This window comes from Zea mays, chromosome 5 (assembly GCF_902167145.1).
Source record: "Zea mays cultivar B73 chromosome 5, Zm-B73-REFERENCE-NAM-5.0, whole genome shotgun sequence".
In the NCBI taxonomy this organism is placed as follows: Eukaryota; Viridiplantae; Streptophyta; class Magnoliopsida; order Poales; family Poaceae; genus Zea; species Zea mays.
In genome coordinates this window covers 47,894,075-47,920,956 of record NC_050100.1, presented here as the reverse complement: position 1 = coordinate 47,920,956, position 26,882 = coordinate 47,894,075, and the positions used below count along the sequence as shown (strand labels likewise).

At 45.7% G+C, this 26,882-nt stretch overlaps 1 protein-coding gene across 1 annotated transcript; it reads left to right on the top strand.

Moving 5' to 3' along the window:
* Nucleotides 1-303: 303 nt before the first annotated feature.
* LOC541970 (chromdomain-containing protein CRD101) lies at nucleotides 304-5,140 on the top strand. Its single transcript, NM_001111623.1, is given in 5 exon segments — nucleotides 304-691; nucleotides 1,367-1,453; nucleotides 1,539-2,225; nucleotides 4,786-4,846; nucleotides 4,928-5,140. Coding segments are annotated over 5 exon segments (1,143 nt in total). The 5' UTR covers nucleotides 304-431; the 3' UTR covers nucleotides 4,976-5,140.
* Nucleotides 5,141-26,882: the final 21,742 nt, after the last annotated feature.

The following is a 26,882-nucleotide window of genomic DNA, read 5'->3' as shown; positions in this document are numbered from 1 at the left end:
TTATTTTACATATTTTTACCCTTCCTCATTATTTGTTGTGTTTATGAAGATATAACCTTCATAACCTTCGTCCGGAATCCATTATATCCTGAGGGAAATAATGCTTCGAGGGATGAATGACTATAACATTTAACAATTTCTATGTTACCTTGTTCTTGATTCATAGCATTTGAAAACAAATCCCCAACATAATCCTTCAAAAATCATTCATATTACCTGTGTTTTTGTTAGAAAATGAATAAAAACAAAGAATTCGGTGCTGCTAGGGTACTGCGCCCCTGAACTGAACGAGCCTTGTTCCTTCCGAATCCCTCCGAGAAAAGGCGGCTCCAAAAACCAGATCTCCTCAGCAAAATCTGTACAAGATCCGCCCTTGATTTGGATAACACGAGCGAACGTGTGGTGGGCCGTCGAGTGAAACAAGATTCGCCATGCGGCGGAACAGGAAGGATTCCGGCTATCCGACGGCGGCTCCAGGGGAGGAGGATGAGGCGGAGGAACTGACTGAGGAGGGCGACGAGGAAGAGGAGGAACAGACGGAGGAGGGATGTGGTGAGGAGGATGAAGTTGAAGCGGAGACGCCGGCGCAGGAAGCTGTGGAGCCGCCGAAGCTGGCTGAGGGCTACTTCGAGATCGAGGCCATCCGCCGCCGCCGCCTCCGCAAGGGCCAGCTCCAGTACCTCGTCAAGTGGTCGGTGACGGTCCTCGCTCTCCTAAATCCCAATATTTTTTCGTTTTTGTAATTTTCCGGTAGGCTAGCGCTTCTTCCTCCTTGATTCTTGCTTGGACAGTAGTCCAGATTCTTTTGCAGTTAGTACCGTTTGGGCGTGGTTTGGTTAGTACACCACATTTGCTTGTAGTTGGATGGGCTGGTGACTCTGCACAAGTAGGTTTAGTCGTGGTTCGTGGAATGCGTTTTCCTTGTCTATTCTTTGATTTGCTGCTGGATGTTTTTATTAAAATATCAGAATGACTCGTGGACGTTTCTAGTATGATGTAGATGCTATGTCATGAACTCCACAATCCACATTCAAGAATGTGTTTTTTGGCAAAGCTGCAGTGCTGTACTGAAGTAATTTCTATTCGCACTATGATTTTGAACACAACTATTCCATTCTCTTGTTAAATAGAGTGCGTGTTGCAGCATTTGCAATTTGGTGGCCAACTTTGGTAGGCATTGAGTCATGTATTCGTCTTACTTTATGTTTGTTTCATTAAATAGATTCATCGTATAATTTGTGGTTGCTCTTTTTTTTTCTTTGATGGAGAACTATGGGTTTGAAAGCTGAATGTTGTTTATAGCTTGTTTACTGCATTTATGTTACTGCTGATACTGTATTCCTATCAATTTGATGTGATTTATAAGGCGTGGGTGGCCAGAGAGTGCTAACACATGGGAACCCCTTGAAAACCTGAAGGCCTGTTCTGACATTGTTGATGCTTTCAATAAGCGGTATGAATGTGTATTGCTTCTGTTCAGCATTAGATTTACATGTGCAGCTGATAACATTGTTTGCTGGTGGTTTCATGGGACACAGGTCAAGGTCGCCCAGATCCTGTGGAAAGCGAAAGCGCAAGACTCCAACAACTCCAACATCCGATCCTAACCCTTCTCGTGGCAAACGTGGTCGACCACCTCGGTCGGAGGCCCGGAGCATGCATAGCATACATGCCTCAGAAGTGAAGAAACTGCCCTGCAGGACAAGTAGTAGGAGAGCAAATAATAATAGTAACAAGACCTCACCTGGGGGCCTTGGCGCAGCAGTGAATTTGCTTGGGCAAAGAATAGTACAGGAGGGTAGTTCTGGTGTGGTCTCAGTTGGGTTTCCATCTCAAGAGGCTCCCTTATCTGTTAGCTTGACTGATCAACAAGATGCGCAGCACCCTGCTAATGGTTCATTGAAGATGGACAATGAAATACGAGCAATCACACCTCAGGGTGGACAGGTGACAGGTGCTAAGAAGCGCAAGTCTGGATGTGTAAGAAGGTTTAAGCAGGATGAAGTAACACATGAGCAAGGAGATATCCGTGATCGAACAAGTGACAAGCCAGGCAACGAGACTGTTGATTCCACAGAAGGAGATCCTGGTGATAAGAACAAAGGGGAGGACTCTGGTAACCAAATTCATATGCCTAAGATCATTAAGATCATTAAGCCAGTGCGCTATTTTGCCACAGTTATGGATGGTGTGCAGCAAGTTGCAATAACATTCAAGGCTCTCAGGTCATAGCTTCTTTCTTAGTTCGCGGGTCTTATTTTCTGAATCTCTAAAAAGTTTCAGTTTCATATGCTGATAGTGCATGGTATTTTAGCATTGCTCTCTTTCAAATTAGAGCAATATGATCATAAGGAATAGTACTTTATGCAAAATAAAGTGATAAAACCACATTTTCACAGAGTAGAGTGCTTGGTTACCTTTTCTTCTCTGGAGCTACCTAATTCTGAATTGAAGAGTAACTGTAAAGAGAAATTTGCATCCAATCTGGGTTTTGGTATTATTGCCTGCTTATTGTCTTATACGAAGGCACTAAGGTGATGGTGCAATAAGTTGCCTAATTTAAATAATAGATTTAGGGGGTGTTTGGTTCCCCTGACTAAAGTATAGGCTGTCATATTAGATGTTTGAATGCAATTACGAGTACTAAATAGAGTTTAGTTACAAAACTAATTACACAAATAAGGACTAAATGGCAAGACGAACCTATTAAACATAATGAGTCCATATTTGTTCATGTAATGCTACAGTACACATTTGCTAATCATGGATTAATTAGGCTTAATAAATTCGTCTCGTCGTTTAGTCATCATTTGTATAATTAGTTTTGTAATTAGACTATATTTAATACTCGAAATTGGCATTCAAACACTAGATGTGACACATACTAAACTTTAATAGGGGAACAAAAAACTCGACCCGCGGGGAGTAAGACAGCCCCCGTGCATTATATGAAGAGGACCTTCTCATGCGTGTTGAGAAAACCGCCGAACCCTTGCCCCACCCATACACAGCGGCACCGTAGCCCATGTGAGAAACGATCGCGACCGGGCCTTAAACTCGTGCTTTGGTGTGGGACATACAAAAGGATTTTTTTAACCACAGCCTGAAATTCGCTTCCACGACTACTTAGATCACCTAACCAACAGCTAGATGCCTTTCGCAATAGGGGAACCAAACACCCCCTTATTTATCTCCGCACTAGTTTACATTTTTAATATATGTTTTTGTGGCTTTATTTTCTTTTATATTTTTATTGTGCACTGAATTTTGAAATCACTTATACCTATAATCTTGGGCTATGGTAGAATTGTCTTCAAATTTATTTGTTTGATTGAGTTTTGAATGGATAGTATAAGTAGGATAATTTTACAAAGATAATTTGGGAGGTCATCATTTAAAAACTTGAAATGTGCATTTGTTGATTCCGTTGTATTGTGTTTTTGGGATTGCATACTTTTGTACATGATTCATTTTGTCTAAAGTAATTTGATTAGTCTCCAACTGCAAGCGGAAGAGCCTCTAACTGAGTTGGTTAGATGACTTGAGTAGCACTCCTTAGACCCTGATTTTGATTCTTCGTGGGATCAAATTTCAGGCTTGGATTAAATAATCCCCTCGCGTGGCTCACGCCAAAACATAGGTCTAAGACTTGGCCCTTGTCATTGTGGTTCTCACATAGGTTACGATGCTGTTGTGTATAAATGGGGCAGGGGTTCGAGAGATTTTCCGACATGCATGAGATCTTTTTAATGCAATGCCCAATGGCTGTCTTACCCCCATAGGTCGAGTTTTTTTAGTCTCCATCTTCAAATATGATAAATTGATAATTGGGTATTGTAGTCATGTTTGTAGCAGCTTTAGGTAGTAACAATTGGTTACTATTGCATTATATAGTCGTAATGAATTGTTTCTTTGTCCTTTTTTTTGGAGCTAGCCTCCAAGGTAATGGTTTGCCATTACTTGATATTAGAGCTTTGTCCAGTTGATACTATAATGCTAGTTTAGGCAATTTGGGAGCTTAAAATATGCATTTAAAGTTTCCAGTGTTCCTCAACTTAGGGGACTACATTCTCAGTTTTTGGAATGAACATGCTACCTGCTAAAATACATATTGGTATGAAACCTTACTATATGTCCAGTATAGAAGCAGTTGGTGTGCATCAAATTTGAGAAATGGTGTGTTCCGAAGCATGCAACAAAGTATGTTGTGGGTTTTTATCTAGTATGAGTAAAATATTCTTGTCTCTTAGATTGCTGTATTATTAAAGTCACCAACTGTATTGTGAATTATTATAGTAAGGTCAAATGCTCTTTCAAAATTGTTTTGCACTAAAGAATGAGCATTCTGTTCTACAAGAAAGAAACACTCAAGCTCTTCCACCCTCAAACCTATATGGGGATATTCTATTTGTTGAATTAAAGAAAAGTGGTCTATGGCCTTTAGTCAAATGAGTGTTTTTTATGAGGATATGCTTTGGAGATAGCATATCAGTCCAGCATTGAAATGCTGAATCTTTGAAGGCATTATGTTGAACTGGACTAACTGATGTTATGATAACTCATCATAAGGAGCAGCCATCCTATGTCCGATTTGTTATCCTGCAGTGATATTGCTGTTGAGTGTGTCTGGTTTGTATCTCTAATTTCTGATTTCATGAATTGGTTTACATGTCTTACGAACCTAACACCCTTTCACTGGTTTGCCATTATGTTGTCATTGATATAGCACATGTGTCTTTCATATAATCTTTGCTGAACATTGCTCTTGACCAACATGGTTAACAGGTCTGACGGGGAAATGGTATTCGTGGACGATAAGCAGTTGAAAGCTAAGGAGCCCCTGGTGGTATGACCTCATTGTTTTCTCATTTCACATAATGAAGTAAAAATGGAATGACGCCACAACAATTATTATTCTGGTTTGCAGCTTATTGATTACTATGAGCAACACCTTCGCTACAACCCCACCTCGTGATAAGGATGCATTGACGCTGCTGGGTTTCAGTTGCATGTGCTGCACCTATGTTTGGAACAAATGGAAATGTATTTAAATGTAGCATTTTTTGTGCTAGATGCATTTGTAGTATTATTTGAGTAAGTAGATAATTAGTAAGTAGCCAATGCTGAGTGCAAGTGAAACATGATAGCATGGTTTGTCAAACTAACTGCTCGATATTGTTACTGTTTTCAAATTGTCTTATTAATCGTGATAATCATGATTAATCGTTCAAGTCGATTTGGACCAATAGTGATTAATCGTCAAAGTCATCCGATTAATGGTGATTAATCATGATTAATCGTACAAATCGGTTAGCTAGAATGACTAGCAAGTTGTACGACTTCAAAACATTATTGCGTGTATTATATGCTAAGTTAGTTGCTTCATTGTACATGTGGTGCTGGGAATTGGAGTATTTTTATCTGCAAATTTGTTAGCGTTGTCGTTAAGCATTTCATTTCCCAGCAAGTTTGAACCAATTCCATCGTCATTTATCAAGCCTAACTATGCTAGACTTGTTAAAGGTCTGTTTGTTTTAATCTCAATCCATATGGATTGCAGTGAATTAAGTGAGTTTAAATCCATTGCGAGCTAAAATCATTCTTAATCCCCTTTAAACCTCATGGTACGGGAATAGCCGAACATGAATAAGGTGGCGTATTCGACTGTGATAGTGTTTAAGGGGATTATTGGATGTCTTTTATGAGGATTAATGTTACACCTTGAATTTTAGGTATAATTTTTTTTGTCCTATACTCAAACTTCAAATGTTACCCTCTCTTTTCTTTTCGTTTCTATTTTTTCTAATTGGTAGAGAGTTATTTTGTATATATAGGTATTAAGCTTAGTAAAATAAAACCCTGGAGAAGCTTTAATTGTTGTATTTAATGTTGTTGCATATTGTTTCTAAGTGCAAAACATGTTTGATATGTTAATATACCACATATAAGTCTTCGGTAATTTTGTATTTATTCGAGTATTATTCTTTTCCCAAAAAGCAAAATTTTATTTATTTGAGTTGTTTAATAATATTTTTAAAAGCTTTGAGCTCATTTAGTGCCAAAACGTGTCTAGGAATTTTCCTAGAGTTTTTGAGCCTTCCGAATATTTTTTGAGCATTAAATACAATTTCATCATTTTCTAAAATTATTTTAATCTCTAAAATTGATTTATTGTGAAAAATAAAATATCTTCAAAACCCTACAATATATATGATTGGAATCCTCTTGTCGAGCCCATCTCTGATCCGATGTTTGTTTCGCGAGTTGAAACTCCCATCGTTGTCAGTTTGTCGTCGAAATTTGTCCGATTATAACTCCACCAAGCAATTACTTTTAATCCATTGATCTCCAACGACATCTAAGGGTATCGCTGTGTTCGTCCCAACGAGAGCTCCATCCGCGCGCTTTTGGTTCGTTCATTGGACCTCCATACCGTTCCAATTTACAAAAAACACCTCCAGATCGTTCCAATCTACAAAAATCGAGAGCTCCGGCGAGGTTTGTCTTCTCCTGTGAGCTCCACCGTTACTATTTTCCTTGTTCTTCGTTTTTCACATATTAAATGCACCCCTTCATCTCCACTACCCCTAAACCGCAACCCCCCTCTCCTCTCTCCTTCCCCTCTCCCCTCTCGTTTCCCTCCCCTAGGACGCTGCACCAGTAGCCTTATGCGTGGTGCACAGGCCGATCACATAGCTATGGTGTAGGCCGTGGGCACCCATGCCTCATCCCCCACATGGTCCCCCTTAGCCCCCCTGCTGGGCAGCCGTGCGCTCCCTCGGCGGCCAATGCTCATTGCCGACCGCTGCAGCAACCTTGTCTGCGCGCGATGGTCGATGGCCTCTTCACCACCATTCTTTTCTTTGCTATTTCTTACCTAGCTTAAGGTTGAAGAAGACCAAGAAAGAAGAAAGCCATAAATATATCCCATCTATTAGATTCTCTGCGCATGTGAACCCTGCGACCCTCGGTGTGGCTTTGGTTTGGTTAATCAGATCACACTGTAAGGAAAATGGACCCCGACCCATTTGACCAAATGATTTTGGTATTTGATGATCAACATAACTTGTGAACTAACATGTTTGCTAGTGTTTGCATTTATAGTTCACAAGATGCAAAGAGGATTGGATTGAGCTCTGAGGATGCAACACCTCAAAAGAAGACCTAAAAGATGCTTAGAAGATCAATAAATATCAAACACCGGACATGTGAACCCCATGACTCAAGACCAAAAGAAGCCGAAGAAAATAGTAAATAAATCCAAGAAGTGGGCAGCCAACCAGGTCTCTGGTGGCGCATCGAACATGTCTGGTGTGCACCGAATTGTCTACTCAGAGAGCCCCACCAACGGACTCTCGGGAGCTATAGCATCGGACTGTCCGGTGTGCACCGAACAGTCTGGCCAACGGTCGTCTACAACCTTATCAACGGTCGACTGCTGCAGCCCTCAACGGTCGGCTGACATGGCCAGGGCATCGGGCATGTCTGGTGAGCACCGTATTGCCCGGTGCGCCCGACGACAGAAACAACCTGCTTTCTGTCCAACAGCTATAATTGAGGGGGAGACTATTTATACCCCTCCAACCGGCCATTTGAAGGTGTGGGAGCCCAAGGTGTTAGAAATATGCCCTAGAGATAATCATAGTGATGAGCATATTTCTTTGTATCCATGATATAAATATATATTGCTTAATTGAATATCCATGAAAGGCACCTTGTATTGATTAGCAAATATATGAATTGTTTGTGAGATTCTTTACTTGTATGGTTATTCTAAATGATGCCCTAGTAAGAGTCGATGACTAACACATGTATTAGTTGATGACTACATTTCACAAGTCATGGACATGGAGATGGTAAACTAATAATGTGGGTGCATGTATGACATGAGGCTGGACCGACCCAACGTGAGATATTATAATAGAGTTCTCTTTTTGCAACATGTATATTGTATCCTTAGACCAAAGATTGTTGCATATTCTTAAGGTGTGAATTGACTTACTTAGGGACTATCAAACGCTATGAAGGAAACATGTGACGCGTAAGAGGGGGGCGTGAATTAGGATTTCTAAAACTTTCTCTAAACTAGGCCACAAATAAAACCCTAGAGAAAACATATGCAAATAGTGAAGCTAGAATATGCAAACTAGGTTTGTCTAAGTGTTGCTATCTCTACCGCAAAGGCTAAGTTTCATAACTAGAAAGACAAGATTGAAACTTAAATGCTTGATATAAATGCGGAAGGTAAAGAGCAAGGTAGAGATGCAAACTCTCATGGATGACGCCAGTATTTTTACCGATGTATCCGGAACCACATAAGGTCCCGACTAATCCTCGTTGGTGCCCCTACGCAATGGGAAGCCCACGCGAGGGCCAAGCAACACGGTCGAGTAACTCCGTAGAGAGCCGTAGGCCTTCTCCACACGCAAGTGTGCTCCGCTTCCGGCTCCTCTCGGTGCTCCCCGCCGTCTCCACTATCGAGCTGCCGGCCGAAACTCCGTGGGCCTCGTTCCCTCCGGTACACGGTGGCGACCGTGACACAAATGCGGTTATCACGGTCTCGCAAGACTTCCACCCCACTCGGTACAATTACAACGACTCACACAAGAGCAGAGGGGTTGTGTGGTTTTTATAAACTCACTCAACTAACTAGGGTTCACCTAGAGGAAGCGCTAAAGCGGTCTAACTAACCTAAGCTCTTCGCAAAGCACCTACGTTAATCACCGAGTGATTGTATAAAGCACTTGGGTGTCTGAGTACGTGGAAATGTCTATACTATGCCTTGGTATGTTGCTTGGGTTCCCACACCTTGAAATGGTCGGTTGGGTGATGTATTTATAGGACCCAACTCAATTCTAGCCGTTGGAGAAAAACTGTTATTCTGCGGCACACTGGACAGTCTGGTGGAGGCACCGGACAGTCCGGTGCCCCTGTCCGGTGCGCCAGTCGTTGGATCTGACACACATGTGACTATTGGTGCTACAAGCTTTTCACACCGGACAGTCCGGGTGTCACACCGGACAATCCGGTGGCTTCTCTCCACCAGTGCCACCGGGAACTAGCCGTTGTGCTACTATTTCATGGTGCATCGGACAGTCTGGTGTCCTCGACCGGACAGTCCGACTGTGGCAACACGTTTCTTCGTTTCTTGGACTTCGCTTGATACTTGTTGACCTTCACTTGTGATCTTCATAATGTCTTCTTTTGAGGTGTTGCTTTCCTCAATGCCTTAGTCCAAGTCACTTTAGCATCCTCTGAACTACAATCATAAACACTAGCAAACATATTAGTCCACAGGTTATGTTGATCATCAAACACCAAAACCTATTGAGCCAAATGGTCCGGGGTCCATTTTCCTTACAATCTCCCCCTTTTTGGTGATTGATGACAACACAACCAAAGCAAGCAAATATAACAAACATTTGAATGAAAATATGCAATCTACTTGCTAGAATGCATGTTTGTCCCCATAATGTGAGATTATGGACTTAAGCCTCCCCCTAACTCCATAATTCACTTGCTTCCTATTTTAGACCAAAAGACCAAAACCACTTGCAAGATCACAATTTTAATTTGGTGGTGTTTGGTGTTTGATATCAGTTTTACTGCTTTGGTCCCAAAAACTTCTCCCCCTTTGGCATCAACCACCAAAAAGGAAGACATTAAAAGCATGTAGGAAGCAAATAAAACTTGCCCTCTTAAAGAACTTATCAATTGAATCACTAAAAATTACTCCCCCTAGACGAGTGTTCTCCTTTTTAAAGAATTTTCTCCCCCTTTAGTGATGAAGAAAATACTCCCCCTGACAGAGATCTTCTACTTAGGAAAAAGCATGTGAGTAAAATATAGGTGCAAGACATGATTTGATTAGACTGACTTTCCTTATGCATAGGTAAGAGATATGAGTTGACAACTTATGCATGTATAGCAACATGGGAAGTATAAGATATGAAATGTGATCTAATCAAATATTGGAGAAGACATGTAAATGATACCAAAATGTAGTCTCAAAGATACCAATTGTAGACCAATGGTAGACTTGTGAGACATTAGAATACTTGTAGATTTGCAGTGGAAGCTTATTGTCTTTCTCTGGGGACTTCATTTTCTATTAATGAGACTACTACATGAAATAGACTTGAAAACAGGTATTAGTCTCAAAGACTTAGATTATAGAGTAATCTCCCCCTGAAAGTGTGCATGCAAGTTTTGAATACTTGTAGGAGACATGCACTTGATTTGACATCAAGAGGGGCAAATTATCTATAATCCGAGCTTTGGCACATACAAGTAAAATGATACCAATTGAAACACAATTGAAGTATTATACCACTTGTAGTATATGAAAGTATCAATTGATGTATCATTTTCTTAGGAATGTTAAATGAGCTATGTGCCGTACTTAACTAAACATTGTAAACCATGTAGGTTTGCTCAAGAGTTTGAATTGAAAGTGAGCAATCCTACCATATGATTAACCTAGTATGCATGTATTTTTTAATCAAAAGTAAATACTAATTCTAGCACTAGGTATAAAAGGTAAAAACTAGATATAGAAAATAGATACACATATCTAAAAATAGGAAACAAAATAAATCTAGTTACCTTAGTGATGGTTGGGAAATTTGGGTCCAAAGTATGCACCAACCCACTTGGCAATAGACTTGATCCAATATGATGCATCCCATGATATACATCCCAAATTTGCCAAGTCTCCAAATTCCCCGTAGTCCTTTGGACTTATCACTTCCCTCTTGGGATCCAAATCTTCTTAGTGTTTTTCATGGTTGAAATAATTTCTTTTGGCACTCAGATGCGTTTGGCCCCTTTTCCTTTGTTGGCTTGCTTGTTGGCCTTGATTGCTTTCACCTTTATGTTCTTTTTCTTTTTGATCAAGTACGGTGTAGCAGCCTTTTTATCCACCTTATTGATGTAGGTGTTGGATATTTTGCTTGTTGGCTTTTGCTTGAGCTTTTGCTTATTCCTGGTCTTCGCCTTGCATTGGAAAGACTTGTGGCCTTCCTTGTGGCATAGCCTACAAATAACGGTTTCTCCCTCTACATGCTTGTTCACTCCTGTAGTGGTGTTATCATGTGGAGGTTGGATTTGTTTGGCTTTGCCTTTCTTGTCATACAAGGCCTTGTCAAGGCGAGCCACCTCTTACTTTAATTGCTCATTCTCCATTGCAATCTCGTCCGAACATGTTTCTATAGAAACATTCTTAACAAGAACTTGATTGCAGGGGTTAAAATCATCAATTAAATCAAAGCAAGAAGTAGAATCATCTTTCTTAATAATTTTAGGTATTTCAACCAAAGATACTCCTGGGGTGCTACCAATTTTTTCTAGCTTAGTAGTTAGCTCATCATTGTGTATGCTAAGAATTTCCATTTTGCCTAGCAAATTTTCATTGGCTTCTTGAGAGCTAGCTAACTTAGCCTTAAGTTTGTCATTCTTTTTAATAAGGCCATCATCGGTAGTTATGGATGAAGCAATAAACTCTAATTGCTCAATTTTAGTTGATAGCTCACAATTTAAATTTGCAAATGTTTCAGATTTTTCTAGCAAACCTTTATAATCATTTGAGAGCTAATCAACTTATTTTTTAAGGTTTTAAGTTGAGCCTTTTGTTTAGTGCATACATCTTGAAAAAATTTAACGGCTTCCGCAAGCTCATCTATGGAGGGCTTTCCCTCACCTTCATCATCACTACTGCTATCATCACTAGGGGATGGAATACTCATTTTACCTCTTGCCATAAGGCACTTGCGTGATGAGCATGATGAGGATCGGTGGCTGCGCGTCCTTGGAGGTTCATCTTCGCTTGAAGAATCATCCCAAGTTTTGACACTTGTAAGCGCCTTGCCTTTGCTCCTCCCTTTGGTAGGTTCGGTCATATTTGGACAGCTGTCCCTGAAGTGGCCCTTCTCCCCGCATGCGAAGCATCCTCTCTTTCTTTGCCTTTTCCTGTCTATGTTAAAGAGAAGATCCTCGACCTGCAGGGACACACCCATTAGATTAATCCTGCAGATCATCCCCATTACCTTTCCGACGCGTCGGATTATTTCTTCGTCCTCAGAGGATGATGTCGATGGTTGATTATCTTCATCATCATCACTTTCTTCTTCTTCCTCTTCTTCACTTGACGAACTTGGAGATGGAGCCTTCTTTTTGCCTTTTCTTTCATCACATGCAAAAGCATATGGTCTTGAAGAAGTTGGCTCCTCTTGTTGACCCATTTTTCGTGACATCTCAAATGCCGCAATTTTCCCAATCACAATGGTCGGGGTCATTGTACTCAAGTCCTCCATATTGTGAAGAATAGTGATGATGCTTCTGTATCTTTGTTGTGGTAGTAGGGAGATAATCTTCCTCACAATGTCCGCATCACCTACTTATTAATGCCAATAGAGTTGAGCTAATTAATGATTAGATTCAAATGAGAGTACATATCTCTAACGAGCTCATTATCTTTCATAGCAAAAGAAATATACACATTTAAGTCTAGGCAATGTTTTTCCTCACGGACATTAGATGTGCCATCATGGAGCTCATGCAATTTTAGCCAAATCTCATTAGCATTTTCAAAGTAAAAACTTGATTAAAAATATCCGTGCTAAGAGATTCATACAAGCAATTTTTGGCACTAGCATTTAAATGAATTTCTTTTTCCTCACTCGTGGTGGGTTTCTCAGGATTCTTGGGTGGTTTCATCCCGTCATGAGTGACTCTCCAAACACCTAGATCGATGACCTCTAGGTAACAAGCCATTCTAGCACTATAATATGGGAAGTTAGTACCATTGAAGTGTGGTGGCCTATGGGTATCTATCCTCTTTCTCTAAAAAGCGTCGACTCTTTTAGCGGTGAAGCTAATGCGTTTAAAATAAGCCAAACGAGGCTTAAATATTAGTATAGGTAGCAGTAGTAGTAGAAGTAAGTAGTAGAAGAATAAAGTAGTGTTAGCTAGTAGTGTAATGCAGTGTAATGTAATGACCGAGGGGTGAGGAGGCCGACTCAGGATGAGTCAGTCTCACGCTTGTAATGATTTCCCCATATGAGTGAAAGTGTAGTTCTTTGCTAATCTATTATTGCATGTTTTGTTTGCGCATTTGGTGGCTCGTTGGCATTTTAGAGGTAATGCCCGAGTGATGTTTGTGATCTCCACTTTTCTGAGTTACAGTATGGCACTTTGCGCCCGACTTATCGAGCCAGCCTATACTTGTGCTGACGTATCCCCTTGAATTCCGAACCCTAGTTCTTGCTTTTTCTTCCACCGCTTTCCTGTTTCCTGAGCTCCTGAGTCCACTCGCTTTGCCTGAGAGATTACGATGGCCCCCAAAAGGAAGAGACAGAGTGTTGCTGTTCCGATTATACCGCCAATCGATCCTAACAACCAACTTCCATTTGCCGGCTACCACATGTCTGTTGTCTCCGAGGCTGACCTTCTGCACCTCATCGAAACTGGTGTTCTTCCACCAAAAGAGTTGTGTTCCTGGCGAATCTGGCGCGGGGTTACCGTTCTGACAGAGGACACCCTGAAAGGGAAATGTGCCCTTGGGACATTTCTATAATGTTTTGGTGATTAAATGCCCAACACGATTGATTAAGTTCTTATGTGAAAAATAAAGAGAGAAATACAAATCAGAGTACAAGATATGTTTCTAGACTTAGTATATTGTTTTTGAATACTAATGTGTTTGTCTAAGTGCTAGAAACAGTGACAAAAGAAAGAGAAAAGAAGTGAGAAAGAGTTGGCCGTGTGCAGCCAACTCCAGCTCAGTCTGGCACACCGGACTGTCCAGTGGTGCACCAGACAATGTCCGGTGCCCCAGTCTGGTCGACGGTGAACCAGCTGCTCTCGGGAATCGACGGAGTTGTACGCCTATAAATCACCGGACTGTCCGGTGGTGCACCGGACTGTCCGGTGAGTCATCCGCGACGAACTCGTCGGTCTCGGGAATAAAGAAAGGCGACATGGCTATAATTCACCGGACTGTCCGGTGGTGCACCGGACTGTCCATTGAGCCAACGGTCGCCAGCGCCAACGGTCGGCCGCGTAATCTGCGGGCGACACGTGGACTGCTCCAACAGTCAGCCGGTGCACCGGACTGTCCGGTGTGCACCGGACAATGTCCGGTGCGCCAACGGGCCCGAAGGAGCAACGGTCGGATGCGCCCGATATGGAAGGAGATCGCGCACCAGACAGCTACAGGGTCTGTCCGGTGGTGCACCGGACTGTCCGGTGCACCACTCGACAGAAGGCAGGAATTGCCTTCCAAGATTGTCTCCAGTGGCTCCTAGCTGCCTTGGGGCTATAAAAGGGACCCCTAGGCGCATGGAGGAGAACACCAAGCTTTCAAGAATCATTCTAAGACTCCCAGATTCCGACTCCACGCATTTGATTCTCTGTGTTAGTGATTTGAGCTCCATTTGAGTTGCGAACTCCATGCGTTGCGTTTCGAGCTCAAGTCGTGACTTGTGTGCGTGGTTGTACCGCGGATTTGAGTCTTGTGTGTGTTGCTCTCCCCAAACTTACTCTATGCTTTCTTTGTGATCTCAATTGTAAGGGCGAGAGACTCCAAACTGTGGAGATTCCTCGCACATGGGAAAAGACTCTAAAGGAAAAGACCGTTGTTATGACCGGCAGCCACTATAGGCGCCGGGCAATAGCATAAGCATGCAAATAAGGATTAGAAGATAAGCATGCAGATAAGGATTAGAAGATAAGATTTGTTAGAGAGAAGATATGGATTAGAAGATAAGATTTGTTAGAGAGAAAAGAGGAGATCTATCTCATTAGATAAGGACTAGAGGGGAGTATAAATAATTGTAAGCACCACTCTATAGATCAAGCAGAAACACATTGTTTTCCGGCTTCTTGTAGGGAGCCGGGAGTCCAACCCTAGCCGCCACCTCGTTTTCCTCCTCTCACGATCGCTGGCTACTCGCCGCCGTTCAGCCTTCAAACCGCGCCCACCGATCCTCCACACATACAACCTCCGATCGGTGCGAGGCAGGGAACAGCAGCATACCAACCTGGTATCGGAGCCCTTCGATCCGATGTCGCTGCCGCTGCCCGCTGCAACCACGTCGCTGCCGGACTCCAACATGTCCGTGCCCAACGTGTCCGTGCCGATCCCATCTGCACCGATTCCGCAAACATATCTACCCGCGGGATCGCTGCCGCTGGCTGCCGGGGCTTCCTCCTCCGCCGCGGGCGTGATGACCAACGAGCAGCTCACCACGGCCGTCCTCGACCTCGGCAGGATGATGACCGGCATCCACGCCTTCCTCTTGGGACCGCAGCCAGGCGTGGCTCTGCCTCACCCGCAGCCGCAACTACCGCCGGCGCCCAACCCGCGGCAGCAGCTGCCTTCACCCGCCTCGGACGCCGTCCACCCCTACGGATGCCGCAGGACAGCACGGCGCACACCACCGCGTCCGCACCGGCGGTGTCCCTCAGCGGCGTCCCCATCCAGGAGATCCAGTTCCCCCACTCGCCGTCCCCGCTTCCGCCGTGGCTCACCGGCGTCGCGCAGCCAATCTACTCCTCTGCACCGGCGCGCCCGTCGGTCCATTCGACCCCTCACATCACAGCGGGCTTCGACCATGGGGGCGTTCCGGCGTCGGGAACGCTCTATGGCGGCGTTGACGGCACAATTCTCCACGGCTCCACTTTCTGCTCCGTGCCGGCTGCAGCTCCAGTGATCGGCGGGGCGCCCTCAGCTACGGCTCCCGCGACGTTCGGCGCGGCGCTTTTCCAGCCTCGGACCTACAAGATCGACTTCGCGACATACGACGGCTCGGTCGACCCGCTGAATTGGCTCACACACTGTGAACAATTCTTCTGGGGTCAGCGCACTCCGGTGGAGCAGCGGACGTGGATGGCCTCCTACCACCTCACTGGCGCCGCTCAGACATGGTACTACGCACTCCTGTTGGACAAGGGCATGCCGTCCTGGGAGCGCTTCAAGGAGCTTTGCCGCCTTCGCTTCGGACCGCCTATCTACGGCTCGTGGATGGCCGAGTTGGGGCGCCTTCCTTTCCACTCCACGGTCCAGGAATTTGCGGACCGCTTCCAGACGGTGCTGGCGCACTCAAGGGACCTCTCCACGCGCCAAAAGGCGGAGCTCTTCGTGGGTGGCCTCCCAGAACACATTCGGGTCGACGTCGAGATGCGCGCCCCGCCCGACCTCCAGACGGCCATGTTTCTCGCCCGCGCCTTCGAGACACGGGCTCTGGCCGCGGTAGCACCTCCTCAGCAGCGCGGCGCCCGCCCTCCCCCACGGCCAGCCTTTCCCCCACGCCAACAGGGGGCGACCGCGGCCCCGGCTGGCGCACCAGCGCTGCCTGCACCGCCCGCAGCCGGCGCTGCAGCACCGGGCGCAGCAGCCCCGGCGGCACCCGCGCGGCCGCACTGTCGCCTCTCGCCGGCCGAGATGCAGGAACGCCGTCGTCAAGGCCTCTGCTACAACTGCGATGAGCAGTACGTGCGTGGGCACGTATGCCCCCGCTTGTTCTTCCTGGAGGGGGACGATTTCCTCGACGCCGACGAGGAGGCGGCAGCCGACGATGCGGCCGTGGCCTCGCCCGAAGAAGCCCCCACCGCAGCGGACGCTCACGCTGACGCTCTTGTGGTCTCTATACACGCTCTGGCAGGCATCAGGACGTACCAAACTTTGCTCCTGCCCGTGACGATCAAGGGCGAGCGCCTCCTCGCCCTCCTGGACACCGGCTCCACCCACACGTTCCTCCAGGGCGCGACCATGTGGTGCCTTGGACTCGCTCCTCAAGGGGCGACCAGCTTCGCGTTACGGTGGCCAACGGTGAGCGCGTGCCGTGTGAAGACCTTGCACGCAACGTGCCCGTCGACATCTTCGGGGCGCCCTTCTCCATCACCTGCGTAGGCCTCGCGCTCGGCTGCTTCGACTTCATCCTCGGCGTTGACTTCCTGGGCACGCTGGGCCCCCTCACCTGGGACTTCGAGGGGCTCACCGTATCCTTCCTGCACGAGGGCCACCGCGTCACGTGGCAGTGTGTGGGCGCCTCGGGCGCACCCTCCCAGCAGCGGTCGCTGCTAGCGGTAGTTCCGGACCCACACCACCCGCTGCTGGACGAGCTCCTATGTCAGCACGAAGCCGTCTTCGACACACCACGCGGTCTTCCACCAGCCCGCCCCTACGACCACCGCATACACCTGCTGCCCGAGACCGCGCCGGTGGCAGTGCGGCCGTACCGGTACCCTTAGATGCAGAAGGACGAGCTCGAGCGGCAGTGCGCCGCCATGCTAGAGCAGGGCATCATCTGCCCCAGTACTTCTCCGTTTTCGGCACCCGTGCTCCTCGTCAAAAAGGCAGATGGGTCGTGGCGCTTCTGCATCGACTACCACGCGCTCAACAACCGTACGTCCAAGGACAAGTTCCCGATCCCGGTGGTTGACGAGCTCCTCGACGAGCTCCACGGGGCCAAATACTTCACCAAGCTCGACCTCCGCTCGGGGTACCATCAGGTGCGCATGCACCCGGCCGACATTGAGAAGACGGCGTTCCGCACCCACCATGGCCATTTCGAGTTCCTAGTGATGCCGTTTGGGCTCTCCAACGCCCCTGCGACATTTCAGGCGTTGATGAATGATGTGCTCCACCCCTTCCTCTGTAGGTTCGTGCTGGTTTTCTTTGACGACATTCTGATCTACAACACGTCGTGGTCTGAGCACCTGCAGCATGTCGGCCTTGTCTTCACCGCCCTACGAGCCCACGACCTCTTTCTGAAGAGATCAAAGTGCTCCTTCGGGACCCCTCCGTCGCCTACCTCGGCCACGTCATCTCCACCGACGGCGTCGCCATGGACAGCGACAAAGTGGCCGCGGTCGCCTCGTGGCCGCTACTGCGCTCTCCACGCGGGGTGCATGGCTTCCTGGGCCTCGTCGGCTACTACAGGAAGTTCATCCGCGACTTCGGCTCCATCGCGACACCACTCACATGTCTCCTGCGGAAGGAGGCATTCGTCTGGACGGCGGAGGCGGACAAGGCTTTCGCTGCCCTGAAGCGGGCGCTCTCGTCGGCGCCGATTCTACAGATGCCCGACTTCGCGCGCCAGTTCGTGGTCGACTGTGACGCGTCCGGCACCGGTTTTGGCGCCGTTCTACACCAGGGGGGCGGACCCCTGGCCTTCTTCAGTCGACCCTTCGCCGCTCGCCATGTCAAGCTGGCGGCCTACGAGCGCGAGCTCATCGGGCTGGTGCAAGCCGTCCGGCACTAGCGCCCGTACTTGTGGGGGCACCGGTTCCTCATCTGCACCGACCACTACAGCTTGAAGTTCCTCCTAGACCAACGGCTGTCCACCGTGCCTCAACACCAGTGGCTCAGCAAGCTGTTCGGGTTTGACTTCACCGTCGAGTACCGCCCCGGGCGGCTCAACTCGGCGGCCGACGTGCTGTCTCGCCGCGACGAGGAGACTACGACGCTCTGTGCCCTCTCTGGGCCCTCCTTCGACCTCTACGCCGACATTCGTCGTGCCACCGCGGCCGACCCGGTCACGCACGACCTGCTGCAGCAGCTGCAGGCTGCATCTCTGGGCGCGTCGTGGGCAGCCGACGACGGCTTCCTCCTCCAGGGCAAGCGCATCTACGTGCCTGCCACCGACGACTTGCGCCACCAGGTGGTGACCCTGGCTCACTCGGCGAGACACGAGGGGGTCCAGAAAACCCTTGTGCGCCTCCGCGCAGACTTCTACATCCCCGGCGACCACCAGCTGGTGCTTGACTTCGTCTGCTCCTGTGACGTGTGCCAGCAGAACAAGACATCAACCACACAGCCGGCTGGCCTACTTCAGCCCTTGGACGTTCTGTCGCAGGTGTGGGCAGATATCTCCATGGACTTCATCGAGGGGCTGCCAAAGGTGCACGGCAAGTCCGTCGTCCTAACGGTGGTGGACCGCTTCTCAAAGTACGCCCACTTCATCGCTCTCAGCCACCGGCCTTCCGGAGGACGACGTCACCTGGGAGCCCCTAGATGACTTCAAGACTCTCTACCTAGATGTGCAGCTCGAGGACGAGCTGTTTGCGCAGGCAGGGAGAGATGTTATGACCGGTAGCCACTATAGGCGCCGGGCAACAACATAAGCATGCAAATAAGTATTAGAAGATAAGCATGCAGATAAGGATTAGAAGATAAGATTTGTTAGAGAGAAGATAGGGATTAGAAGATAAGATTTGTTAGAGAGAAAAGAGGAGATCTATCTCATTAGATAAGGACTAGAGGGGAGTATAAATAATTGTAAGCACCACTCTATAGATCAAGCAGAAACACATTGTTTTCTGGCTTCCTGTAGGGAGCCGGGAGTCCAACCCTAGCCGCCACCTCGTTTTCCTCCTCTCACGATCGCTGGCTACTCGCCGCCATTCAGCCTTCAAACCGCGCCCACCGATCCTCCACACATACAACCTCCGATCGGTGTGAGGCAGGGAACAGCAGCATACCAACCGTGGTATTGAAGTTGATCGTTGGATCACTTGAAAGGGATTGAGTGCAACCCTTGTCCATTGGGACGCCACAACATGGAAGTAGTCAAGTATTACTTGGCCGAACCACGAGATAAAAATCGTGTGTCTCTTGTGTTGCTTTCTCTGTGATTGTTGTGTTCACAAGAACTTGCTTCAAAGCTACTTAGTCGCACTAACTCTTTAATAACCAAGTTTGTGGCAATTTAGTAGTTGATTTTATAGGATCACCTATTCACCCCCCTTCTAGGTGCTCTCAATTGGTATCAGAGTCGTACTCTTCATCTAAGGGACTAACCGCCCGAAGAGATGGATCCTAAGGGTAAGGGGATGGTGGTCAACGATAAGGAGAAGGAGTCCCTCTTCAACGAGCCAAGAGATGACAAGCCCACTGACTCAGGCTCAAGTCACAAGGAGAGGGATGAAAAGAAGAAGAGACGCATCAAGAAGATCATCTACTACGGCAGTGATGCATCATCTTCTTCACCAAGGGACGACAACGACGACGACTCTTCGTCAAAGAAAAAGACGGTTAATCAAAATTATTCTTTTGATTACTCTCGCATTCCCTATAATTCAAATGCACATCTACTTTCAATTCCCCTTGGAAAACCTCCACACTTTGATGGAGAGGACTATTCTTTTTGGAGTCATAAAATGCATAGTCATTTATTCTCTCTCCATCCTAGCATATGGGAAATTGTAGAAAATGGGATGCATTTTGATAGCATTGATAATCCTGTGATTATTAATGAGCAAATCCATAAAAATGCCCAAGCTACTACTGTGTTGTTAACATCTCTTTGCAGGGACGAGTATAATAAAGTGAGTGGCTTGGACAATGCCAAACAAATATGGGATACCCTCAAGATATCACATGAGGGAAATGATGCCACTATGATCACAAAGATGGAACTAGTGGAAGGCAAGCTGGGGAGGTTCGCGATGATCAGGGGAGAGGAGCCAACTCAGACCTACAACAGGCTCAAGACCCTGGTCAACAAGATCCGAAGCTATGGAAGCACAAGATGGACGGATCATGATGTCGTCCAACTCATGCTAAGCAGTGGCGAAGCCAACAGGGGGGCCGGAGTGGGCCTGGCACCCCCTAATGACCCAACCAAATCAGATTAATAATGTATTCTATAGCCCATATCTTGCTGCCAGTTTATTATTTGGTAGTCTGAAACCCTTAATTTTTATCCCAACCAAGTGGATTAGTTAATCTAGGTAAAGATTATTCTTATCCGATGATAGATAAATTATTGAGATTACTCTTAACTCTCTCTGTGTCAACTGCGACCACAGAGAGAGCTTTTTCAGCTATGAAATTTGTGAAGACACGTCTTCGAAGAAAAATGGGAGATGCCTGTTTACGAGATTATCTGGTCGTTTATATTGAAAGGGAATTAGCGACAATGATTTATTCTGATGATATTATCAAGGCCTATGATCTAGCTAATACACGTAGAGCTAAATTCAAAATAACTGAGATGTAATTTTATTTTGTTTGACAAAATAGATGTTGTTTTATTATATTGTTTTTTAATGTAGATTATATATCAATATATACATTATGGTTGGTTCTCTTGCCATTTTTATATTGTGTCCTTGCTGGTTTGGTCGTTTGGAGGTTAAGCCTGCCCCCTCTGTCTTTGGATCCTAGCTTCGCCCCTGATGCTAAGGTCATTTACTGTAATTGACCCCCATCTTGTGAATCTTATTTGTGAAAACCCTAGGTACACCAAAATGATGCCCGAGGAGATCCTTGGAAAATTCGTGAGCGGGCGCATGATGGTGAAGGAGGCTCGATACATGGACGATGCATTAAACGGTCCACTACCCGTCTATGAGCCACAACCCGTTGCTCTCAAAGCAACCGGCAGCAGGGAGGCGCTACCAAGAATGGTGGCACAAGTGGAGGCTGTTGGGCTCAATGAAGATGAAATGGTGCTTATCATCAAGCGATTCAAGACCGCGCTTAAAGGACGCAAGGAGTACTCCAACAAGAACAAAACAAGGGGAAAGCGCTCCTGCTTCAAATGCGGTAAGACTGGTCATTTCATTGCACAATGCCCCGATAATGATAATGACCAGGGACAAGAAAAGTATGGTAAGAGAGAGAAGAAGAAAAACTACAAGAAGGCAAAGGGCGAGGCACACCTTGGAAAGGAATGGAATTCTGACTGCTCCTCATCTGACTCCGCCGATGAAGGATTGGCTGTCTCGGCCTTCGACAAGTCATCGCTCTTCCCCAACGAACGCCACACTTGCCTCATGGCTAATGAGAAAAAGGTAAGTATTCGGGACACTCCCAAGTACACTTCCTCTCGTGATGAAGAATCTTCTGATGATGAAGTAGATTACTCTGAATTGTTTAAAGGTTTAGATAGAGCTAAGGTAGAGAAAATTAATGAATTGATTGATGCTCTAAATGAAAAGGATAGACTTTTAGAAAAGCAAGAGGACATTTTGTATGAAGGACATGATAAATTTGTTAGTGTTCAAAAGTCTCTTGCTCTAGAAATTAAAAGTAATGAAATGCTATCCTCTGAGTTGTCTGCTTGCCATGAATCTATCTCTAGTTTAAAGAATTTAAATGATGAATTAAATGCTAAGCTAGAGGAAGCAAATGCAACTAGATCATGTGTAGAACATGTAGTTATTTGCAATAGATGCAATGACTTTGATGTTAGTGCTTGTGATGAACATCTTATTTCTATTGCTAAATTAAATAATGAGGTGGCAAGTCTTAATGCTCAACTTAAGACTTGCAAAGTTGATTTTGATAAATTAAAGTTTGCTAGGGATGCCTACACTGTTGGTAGACACCCCTCGATTAAGGATGGACTTGGTTTTCGAAGGGAAACCAAGAACTTAACAAGCCAAAAGGCTCCCGTTCTCAACAAGGAGAAAGGGAAGGCCCCTATGGCTAGTAGTTCCCAAAAGAATCATGCCTATATTTATGATAGGAAATATTCTAGGAATACTTATAATGATGGATGATATGATCATGCTGCTTATTGTGATTCACATGCTATGTTTGCATCTAGTTCCACTTTTGTTCATGGTAGAAGTAGGACTAGGAGAAATCATGCTATGCATCATGCGCCTAGAAAAATGTGCAATGAACCTTCTACCATTTACCATGCTTGCAATACTTCATTTGTACTTTCACGTAAGAATGCAAAAGTAGTTGCTAGGAAGTTGGGATCTAAATGCAAGGGAGATAAAACTTGCATATGGGTTCCAAAAACTGTTATAACTAACCTTGTAGGACCCAACAAGAGTTGGGTACCTAAAACCCAAGATTAAATTGCCTTGCAGGTTTATGCATCCGGGGGCTCAAGCTAGATTATCGACAGCGGATGCACAAACCACATGACGGGAGAGAAGAAGATATTCACCTCATACGTCAAGAACAAGGATTCCCAGGATGCGATTATCTTTGGAGACGGGAACCAAGGCAAGGTTAAAGGATTGGGAAAGATAGCCATTACATCCGAGCATTCTATCTCCAATGTGTTTTTAGTTGAATCGCTCGGGTACAACTTATTATCTATGAGTCAATTATGTAACATGGGTTATAATTGTTTATTCACAAATATAGATGAAGAACCTTCATGAGCTTCTAAAGGGAGATCATGTGTTAGGACTAACCGATGTCTATTTTGAGAAAGACAGACCTTGTGCAGCATGTCAGGCAGGGAAACAGGTGGGAAGCACTCATCACGGCAAGAATGTGATGACAACATCAAGACCACTGGAGCTTCTTCACATGGACCTCTTTGGACCCGTTGCCTACCTTAGCATCGGGGGAAGTAAGTATGGTCTTGTAATTGTTGATGACTTTTCCCGCTTCACTTGGGTGTTCTTTTTGCAGGACAAATAAGAAACTCAAGGGACCCTAAAGCGCTTTCTAAGGAGGGATCAAAACAAATTTGAGCTAAAGGTGAAAAAGATAAGGAGCGACAACGGGTCCGAGTTCAAGAATCTGCAAGTTGAGGAGTATCTTGAGGAGGAAGGCATCAAGCACGAGTTCTCCACTCCCTACACACCACAGCAAAATGGCGTGGTAGAGAGGAAGAACATGATGCTAATCGACATGGCGAGAACGATGCTTGGAGAGTTCAAGACGCCTGAGCGGTTTTGGTCGAAAGCTGTGAACACAGCCTGCCACGCCATAAACCGGCTTTATCTGCACCGTCTCCTCAAGAATACCTCCTACGAACTCCTTACCGGTAACAAACCCAATGTCTCTTACTTTCGTGTATTTGGGAGAAAATGCTACATTCTAGTGAAGAAAGGTAGACACTCTAAATTTGCTCCCAAGGCAGTAGAAGGGTTTTTACTAGGGTATGACTCAAATACAAAGGCGTATAGGGTCTTCAACAGATCATCAGGATTAGTTGAAGTCTCTAGCGACGTTGTATTTGATGAGACTAATGGCTCTCCAAGAGAGCAAGTTGATCTTGATGACATAGATGAGGACGAAGTTCCAATGGCCGCAATGCGCACGATGGCGATAGGCGATGTGCGACCACAGGAACCACATGAAGAAGATCAACCATCTTCCTCAACAATGGTGCATCCCCCAACTCAAGACGATGTACAGGTACCTCAAGAAGAAGAGCAGGATCAAGGGGGAGCATAGGAAGATCTAATGATGAAGGAAGAAGCACCACGGGCCCCTCCAACTCAAGTCCGAGCGTCAATCCAAAGACATCACCCCGTCGATCAGATTTTGGGTGACATCAGCAAGGGAGTAACTACTCGCTCATGTTTAGCTATTTTTTATGAGCATTACTCGTTTGTCTCTTCTATTGAGCCTTTCAGGGTAGAAGAGGCCTTGCAGGATCCAGACTGGGTGTTGGCCATGCAGGAAGAGCTCAACAACTTCAAGAGAAATGAAGTCTGGAGCCTGGTGCCACGTCCAAAGAAAAACGTTGTGGGCACCAAGTGGGTGTTCCGCAACAAGCAAGACAAGCACGGGGTGGTGACAAGAAACAAGGCTCGACTTGTGGCAAAAGGTTATGCCCAAGTCGCAGGTTTGGATTTCGAGGAGACTTTTGCTCCTGTGGCTAGGCTAGAGTCTATTCAAATATTATTAGCCTATGCCGCTCACCACTCTTTTAGGCTATACCAAATGGATATGAAGAGCGCTTTCCTCAACGGGCTAATCAAGGAGGAGGTGTACGTGGGACAACCCCCTAGCTTTGAGGATGACAGTCTTGTGAGGAGTTTAGCAGGGTGATGGCGCAAAAGTTTGAGATGTCAATATTGGGAGAGTTGACCTACTTTCTTGGGTTCCAAGTGAAGCAACTCAAAGATGACACCTTCAACTCCCAAACGATGTACACTCAGGATCTTCTCAAGAGGTTTGGCATGAAGGACGCCAAGCCCACGAAGACACCGATGGGAACTGACGGGCATGTTGACCTCAATAAAGGAGGTAAGTCCGTTGATCAAAAGGCATACCAGTCCATGATAGGTTCATTACTTTATCTTTGTTCTAGTAGACCGGACATTATGCTTAGTGTATGCATGTGTGCTAGATATCAATCCGACCCCAAGGAGTGTCACCTTGTGACCGTTAAGCGAATTCTTAGGTATTTAGTCTCTACGCCTTGCTTCGGGATCTGGTATCCAAAGGGGTCTACCTTTGACTTAATTGGATATGCAGACTCCAATTATGCCGGGTGCAAGGTTGATAGAAAGAGTACATCAGGGACGTGTCAATTTCTAGGAAGGTCCTTGGTGTCCTGGAGTTCCAAGAAACAGATGTCCGCTGCCCTATCCACCGCTGAGGCCGACTATGTTGCCGCAGGACAGTGTTGCGCACAACTACTTTGGATGAGGCAAACCCTTCGGGACTTTGGCTACAATCTGAGCAAAGTCCCACTCCCATGTGACAATGAGAGTGCAATGCGCTTGGCGGATAATCCTGTTGAACACAACCGCACTAAGCACATAGACATCCGGCATCACTTCCTGAGGGACCACCAACAAAAGGGAGATATCGATATTTATCATATTAGCACCGAGAACCAGCTAGTCGATATCTTCACCAAGCCGTTGGATGAGAAAACTTTTTGCAGGTTGTGCAGTGAGCTAAATGTCTTAGATTCGCGTAACTTGGATTGATCTATATCATACATGTGTACTATGCCTTTGATCATGTTACTTTGAGCATTTACATCATTTGTTATCTATTTATGGTGCTCAAGTTGTACAATCCTCCCCGGACCTCTCAAGTCCGTATGCAAATGTGCACATATTTAGGGGGAGCTGTGCTACAACTTGATCCTTTTGAGACTAATTTGTTTGGTTGAGTACACTTGATGTAGTCTCAAAGGTACATTGAAAGGGAAAGGTGAACTTGGACGATGAAAAGACTTCCACTGCACTCCGATATTAGTGTACTTACTTCCAAGTTCATACTTGCAATCTCATTGCCTTTTTGTTCTTAATTGACATTTTCGGTGAAGCAATGGGGTTAAAGGGCCAAAAATGATCCCGTTTTGGTGCTTAATGCCAAAGGGGGAGAAATTAAGGCCAAAGCAAATGGATCAGCCAACCACTTGTGAATTTTGAAAATAATAGAGTTAGAATTTTTGATTTGTCCATAATACTCCTATTGCAAAATTTGGTCTCTTGTGGGAAAGAATATTGATTATGGGAAAAGGGGGAGTTTTTGGCACTTGATCAATTTCACTCTTGGGATATCTCTCTATTTGCCCAAACAAGTGTGTTTGACTTAGAGACAGGAAAAAGAATTTGATTAGCAAAAACAAACCAAGTGGTGGCAAAGAGTGATCCAAATATGTCAAATTATAAGCATAAAAACAATTTGGTCTTCAATTGCATTGATGTTGCACTTCTTTTGTTGCTTTTGGATGTGTTGGCATAAATCACCAAAAAGGGGGAGATTGAAAGAGAAATGTGCCGTTGGGACATTTCTATAATATTTTGGTGATTAAATGCCCAACACGATTGATTAAGTTCTTATGTGATAAATAAAGAGAGAAATACAAATCAGAGTACAAGGTATGTTTCTAGACTTAGTATATTGTTTTTGAATACTAATGTGTTTGTCTAAGTGCCAGAAACAGTGACAAAAGAAAGAGAAAAGAAGTGAGAAAGAGTTGGCCGTGTGCAGCCAACTCCAGCTCAACCTGGCACACCGGAAAGTGTCTGGTGCCCTAGGCTGGTCGACGGTGAACCAGCTACTCTCGGGAATCGATGGAGTTGTATGGCTATAAATCACTGGACTGTCCGGTGGTGCACCGGACTGTCCGGTGAGTCATCCGCGATGAACTCGTTGGTCTCGGGAATAAAGAAAGGCGACGTGGCTATAATTCACCGGACTGTCCAGTGGT